The 6,681-nt window shown below is 54.5% G+C and overlaps 1 protein-coding gene across 1 annotated transcript; it reads left to right on the top strand.

Moving 5' to 3' along the window:
* Positions 1 to 974: 974 nt before the first annotated feature.
* Positions 975 to 4,159, top strand: IL15RA (interleukin 15 receptor, alpha). Its single transcript, XM_010296903.1, has 7 exons — positions 975 to 1,059; positions 2,488 to 2,688; positions 2,827 to 2,904; positions 3,195 to 3,416; positions 3,595 to 3,624; positions 3,873 to 3,930; positions 4,054 to 4,159. Exons 1-7 carry the CDS (start codon positions 975 to 977, stop codon positions 4,157 to 4,159), a joined length of 780 nt encoding a protein of 259 aa, XP_010295205.1.
* Positions 4,160 to 6,681: the final 2,522 nt, after the last annotated feature.

The raw sequence follows: 6,681 nt of genomic DNA, 5'->3' as shown, positions 1-6,681 counted from the left end.
AGTGGTGGACTTGGCAGTGCTGGGTTAACGATTGGACTTGATGATCTCAGAGTTCTTTTTCAACCTAAACAATTCTATGATACTCTCCAAAAGCAGTTTCAGGAAAAATCACCATTGTGGCTCAGCGTGGACAGCGGTGGAGCTGGTGATGCTGAAAACCCTGGAGAGCTTCTGGCAGTGGCAGCAAGATCATTAGGAAACATTTAATTAACTGAAAATGTGGGAATTGTGAAGGATTTCAGCACAGGAGATAAGGCTGGAAGGGACTGCAAAGGTTTGGGACAGCTTTAGTTCTCTCCTTTCTCCTGGCTCCCGTCTGCTGCAAGTCTGCAGATCTAGGGAATTTTATCAATCTGCTTCAATAAAAAAGCAAGTAAGAGAGGGAGAGGCTTGCAGTTACTGCAGATCTTGCTTGGAAGCAAGAGCTTTATCACAGTCACAGCTCTCCCTATCCATCCACATTTTACACCATTTCCAATTCACTGCCAGGTATAAAAGAAAGCCTAAACCTTGGCCACGCATCTCCATGGCTGTAGCAGTGCTGGAAACCTGAACCCCCCAAAGCCTTCCTGCCCTTTTCCTCTTTGGCCTGTGTTTTGTCTCATCAAACAAGTTGAAATTTGTGCAGCGATGGCGCAAGATGCCGGGGTTGTGATCCTGGAGAGCAGAGACGCTGGGGTCTTGCCATTGAAGGACATGGGCATTTTTTGGAAGAGGAGATTATTTTACAGTCAAATGAACCAGAAATAAAGTGCTTTGGTGGGATTGAGATGATGAGATCAGGTTTAAAAGCTGAAAGGTATAAGCAGGACTTGCAGGTCCCTGTTTTTCCACAACATTTTTGATGCTTTCAGCTGGACTTCTCGCTGTGGCCTCTTCGCAGACATGGCTGCGCGTTTTCTTGGCACTGGAAGGGCTTTTCATTCATTTTATGGCACAGCTTCAGGTCTGGCGACGTGTGAGGGCGTTGCGAAATGGCCCACGGCATTTCCTCGAAACGCTCCCAGAAATTTCGCCACCGCCTTGAGAGGAGGCTGAGAAACGACGTGCTCAGCACATGTGTGGCCACAGCTTCACTCATGTCCTCATGGGTACAGCGGCTGTAGCTCTTCAGGGTGTCCTGATGCCAGGGGAGACGGCACCGACCGCCCGAGCACTGAAACGCAGCAGACTGCCCCTGGGATGTTCTGGAGATGCGTAACAAATTGGGGCAGGAGATTTCTAAGATGGAGATTTTTCTCTCTGGATGTTTTGGGTGCCTGGGGGACAATGTTGTCTTCCTGTCTCCACTGCCACTGTGATCCCATCCTCATCCTCATCATGCTCCCATCCCCGGCAGGCTCCTGTCCCGTCACCGGTGCATTCCCATCCCTATTGTGCTCCTGTCCTCGAGGCCATTGCACTCCCGTCCCCACTGTGCTCCCACCATCATCCCGCCCCTGATCCCAGCCTGACTGTGCACCCCTCCATACCAAACGTGCATCATCCCAGCTGGGCATTGCTTCATCCGTGCCAGGCATCGATCCCTCTGTGCTGTGCATCACATCCCAACCACCGATCGCTCCATCCCGTCCCTGCATTGCTCCATCCCGGCCGTGCATCGCATTCTGGCCACGCGTCACTCCATCCCAGCCGTGGACCACTCCAGCCTGGCTGTATATTGCTTTATTCCCACTGCGCATCTCTCCATCCCGGCGCTGGAGCATCACCTCTCCGCTCGCATCGGGGGACAGGAGGTGGCAGCAGCCGGGGGCACGGATGAGCCGTTCCCACACTGCGGCGGGGGTCCAGGTGCGGGAACAGCATTGCGGCAGCCAAGAAACTTTCTCCATTGCACAAGAAAAAGAAGTGAAATTGAAACACCCTCTTGTAAAACTGACCTCAAACCAAGGCCAAAGGGGAAGCACGAGCCCTTCTGGGGATAAGAAAAGCCGTAACTCATAGCTCATCACCACCCCACTGCCCGGCCACCCGACACTCAGATTTCAGCCACCTCCGGGGCTGTGGGCTGCAGCCTTTGGTGGTGAAAAAACTCTGGGAAGTGGCTGGAGGACTCGCGCAGCACCTGGAATTTTTCATCCAGCTGCAAAATAAGTGGAGAAAAAAAGGGGCGGCGAGCACAGCCGAAACGCAGCAACTGGTGGTGGGATGCAGCCGGGGCTGCTGGCCTGGGATGGTCATGGTGGGGGATGAAATTCCGTGAAAAGCCTTCAGCGTCCAGAGGAGCTGCTACAAGTGACCGTAAACATGCTGGAAACGGAGCTTTCCCCTTCTCCACCCCGTCACAGGCACAGCCATCCCACCGCTGTCTTTCTGCAGGCTGGGTGAGGCTCTCCCAGCCCCAGGGCAGCATCAGTTCCCCACATCCACCCGCAGGCAGGATTTGACCCCCTTGGGTGCTGTTCAGCACAGCAAGCCGGGGCAAGAGGGTGCCTAATTTTCCTGTTGCTATCTCCATCTTTTTTTTTTTCTCTACCCCGCCTCCAGTGCCAGCACGATGCAGCCACCCCAAGGACGTGGCCAACGCGCACATTGATGTGGGCAACAACACGCTGCTCAACGCCCGCCTGCGCTACACCTGCAACCCGGGCTACAAGCGCAAAGCCGGTACCTCCAGCCTCATCCAGTGCATCCTCCGCGATGGCTCCACCGAGCCCGACTGGACCCACACCACGCTGCAATGCATCCGTAAGCCCTCGCTCAGCAGCCGGGACACGATGGGGACCGGGGAAGGTGGGACACCCCCATCACTGGCATGGCGGGAGAGGATATGGGGTGGCGTGGGTGCTGTTGTCGATGGTGTCTCTGTGTTGTGTCTTCCCCAAGGGGACCCGGCTCTACCTCCGCTAGCCCCCAGCCCTGAGCTCCCGACCACGCCGCACACCGAGAGGACGACCCGGAGGGGTGAGAAAGGGGCAAATGCATCCCATGGGGGTTGGCCTGGGGCCGTTGTGACCGTGGTCACAGCAAAACCACGAACACTGTGGTGTGGAAAGCAAAATATTACCATGGCGTGATCAAATTAATTCCATTCTGTGAAATTATGCCATTTTGTACCTGCTGGATGGGCTGTATTGCTCTCGCCACAACCTGCCCAAAGCAGGCACGAAGCTGAGCACTGAAATAATGGCGTTGCCTGGAGTATGCCTTTTAATTTTTTAAAATAAGAGGTTTTACACCATTTTCCCCAGCAGGAACCACCAAGACCAGCCTGACCTCCAGCCCCTCTGCAGCAACAACGCCTGGGCCGCCGGGAGCTGCCGGCTGGTCACCCGTGCCACCGGTACCTGATGGGCCATCGCTGGAGACACCAATGCCACCAGAGATGCCCCCACCACTGGAAACATCCACACCAGGAGAGGGCACATCCCTGGGGACAACCCCACTGTCCACCGCCCCCCCAGACCATGCCGCAGGTCAGGCCGCCTCTCCAGGGGAGATGAGAACAGGGCTGCATTTCAACCAGCGAAAGCTCTTTTACTTTTTCAATGCCTTTTTCCTTTCTCTCCAACTCTCTTTTTAGTGAGGGTCCCCCCAGCATCCCCCCTTTCCCTGGCTTTGCAGCTAAACTTCCATTTCTCTCTTCTTTTCCAGTTTCCATCCAGACACTGGCCTCTTCCATTGGTAAGCTGGGCAAAAAGCTTATTTTGGCAAGCAGGGGCTTATTTTATTTTCTTAGCTTAAAAGCCCTTTTCGGGGCTGTGGAAGGATTATGCCAAGGGGGGAAGGATGCAGCACCCAAATTTCTTCCCGGGGTGGGGAGGGCACCTTGTGAACATGTTCAAAGCATTTTTGTCTCTTTGCGAAGTCGTTTTGCTTGAGCCAGGCCGCGCGTTGTAAGATACTTATCGGCTGCCGTGTCCCTCCCGCAGGGCTCCCGGTGCTGGTGGTCGCTGGCGTCGTGGCCTGCTGCTGCTGGAGGATGAAAACGTAAGTGTGCCGAACCCCATGAAGTACTTCCACCCTGGTGATGAGTTGTCCTCGGTCTCTGTGCTTTCCTGAAAGCTGGGGAAAACCCCTCGGGTGCCAGTGATGTTCCTCTCCCCTCCATAGGCGGGCAGGGCAGGGCTACGCGGCAGCGGTGATGGCCATCCCCATGGTGGCTCCTGCTGCTGAGAACGAGGAGATGTTGCCGCCCGGCATCTTCCCCACGGGCTGAGCACCCACTGCCGGGCAACTCGGTGCACCCGCCAGTCCAGAGGATGCTCCGGGCTCGTATGGAAAGCCGGATGCTTCCTTGAGTGGCAGCCGTGGTGTGGCAGAGCGCGTCCCAGTCCCCAGCCGCCCTCCGCACGGAGCATCCTCGCCCCAGGGACACGGCAGCTGCTCTTCCCAGCCTGAACAAGTGACTCCCGTGGATGAGACCGCTCCAGCACCCAAAGGTGCGCGCGTAACCCATTGCGCGGCTGAATGGTGGGTGGTGCGGAGGCCATGGGTGCCCTGCGTTGGGAGCCAGAATTCAGAGGAGGGGGTCCTAGCGGGTGGCAGGGAGCGGCTGAGGGCTACCTGCCCCAGCAGAGGGAGTTTGGGGTGCAGGGGATGGGGTTTGGGTGGTGGAGGTGAGGCTGAGCTGCCCTGCCTCAAGTAGTGCCTGTTCCCTGGCCAGGAGCAAGGCCAGAGTTGGACCAGCTCCATCTCTAGAGCCGCTTTGCCCCAAAATTGCCCCAAAACCCAGAAAGCAGCGCTGCCTGTGGCAGACGGAGGGAGACCCAGCTGAGCATCCCTCCGCCACCACCTCACCCGCTTCCTCCCGCTCTCTTTCCGCCATTCCCCAGGGGGCCGCGGCACGTCGCACGCACTTCGCACGCGGCCTCGCACACGCATCACACGGCCTCGCATGGGCATCACACCACCTCACCCGCTTCCTCCTGCTCTCTTTCAGCCATTCGCCAGTGAGCCTGCAACTGCAGCGAAGGGTGCCGGCACCATTGTGCCACGGTTGCGGGTGTTGGCTCTTGTACACGGCTCACGGATCCTTCGGAGGCACTTTTGGCACCGACCCCAGGTGCTCACCAGCTCCGGCCGCTCGCCGGGGACCATGAGCAGGAGCAATTTCACTACAGACACCGTGAAAGACAGAAGGCAGTAACACGACCTAGGAGATATTTCCCTTAGCAGCTTTTCCCTTTGTCCGCTGTCAAGTCATTATCCACTCATTTCCTCCTTGTTACAGAACAGGCAGCTTTGTATTGATGCTGGTTTTATGTATAAATATGTATATATTGTATATAAAATAATGCACACACAGAGAGGTTCATTTTTTTTGTACGGTTGGGTGTCTCAGCGGCCGTGATGGTGAGGAGGAGAGCGGGGAGGGATGGGAGCTGGGCTGGGGTGAAATCCACCTCCGCAGCAGCGCGGGCTCGCCGGCCACCAGTATTGCTGTCCTCTAGAGGCAAAGGGTGACGGCAAGGTGGCAGCTGCCATCACATGGCTGGATGGCAAAAGGATTTTTAAGTCAGCTGGAAACCAGTAGATATCTAAAAACTTAACTTCTGCATCCTTTTCGTGCTGCTGTCTTTTGTCCTCCTGTTTGTGCCACTTCTCTGGACCATGGGAGCTGGAGGAAGCAGCACTTTGGATGTGTGATGGACCAAACCCTCCTGCAGCGACACCGCTTCTCCCCAGCATCCCATGGGATGGTCGGGAAACAGGTGAAGCTGGAAAGGGATCCCTGGAGCCGCCTGGTCCAACGTCTGCGCTGAGCTTTGCCATTACATCCAGCGTCCAAATCTTAGGTGAACTTCTGCCCGCGCTTAGGGAAAGCCTTTCTGGAGTTGGTGCTTCGAAAATGAAAGGAGAGCCAGCGAAGCAGCTACCATTCAATTAATAACCATGGAAATAACAGGATGCACGAGCTTCCTCCAGCAGGCATTGCTTACGGCTCCAGGCCCACATCCAAGAGCAGATCTGTTCTGAAATCCGTTTTGGTTTTGATCTCCGCATGACACAGGCTCTGGTACAACCAGCCACAGTGTTTTCAAACGGAGAAAACATCATCTGATTTACAAGACCACCATGCTGCTTGCACCATTGCTACTGGAACAGCTGGTAAAAATACAATTTTTTTTTTTTTTTAAACCTAGTGATTCTTTGATTCTAAATGCAACCCAGGATGACTTCTTAAGAGAAGGAGAGAGAAAAAAGAAAGCATTAAGGCTTTTTTTGTTGTTGTTACAAATTTAATTTCAGCATTAAAAATGCTCTCCAGTTTGTCTCTGAATTAGACTGAAACCAAACCAAAGCAATTCTTCAGACGCTGTCTCTCTTCCCTTATGGTTTGCTGCAGGGAGAAGGGAAACAGAGCCTGGGGAAACCCCTCTGCTGCAAGTAAGGAAAATTAATTCAGCTTCCTCCCAGAGCTGACAGTGAAATTTTCCCCATTAAAACAGGCTCCAGGAAAAAGTCCACTTTCTATGAATCAAGTGTTTCTTTGGATACTTTTCAGCGTTGCATTTCCTGGTCTTCTGGTGGATCAGACGGATTTCACCGAGGCATGGCATGATGGAATAGGTGAGAAAACCCTGGCAGTTTGGTCACTGGAGGTGTTTTCCTGGTGACAGAACTAACAGAGGTGTAATGCTCAAAGAAAAAAAAGCCACCCTGTCCAATACAGTTTATATAGTGCATATTCTTCTGTGCAGAGACACAGGCCATGCCCACCAGCTCTTGGAGGGCAAG

The sequence above is a fragment of the Phaethon lepturus genome, unplaced genomic scaffold (genome assembly GCF_000687285.1).
Source record: "Phaethon lepturus isolate BGI_N335 unplaced genomic scaffold, ASM68728v1 scaffold30671, whole genome shotgun sequence".
Lineage (NCBI taxonomy): Eukaryota > Metazoa > Chordata > Aves > Phaethontiformes > Phaethontidae > Phaethon > Phaethon lepturus.
This window is presented reverse-complemented; position numbering and strand designations above follow the sequence as displayed.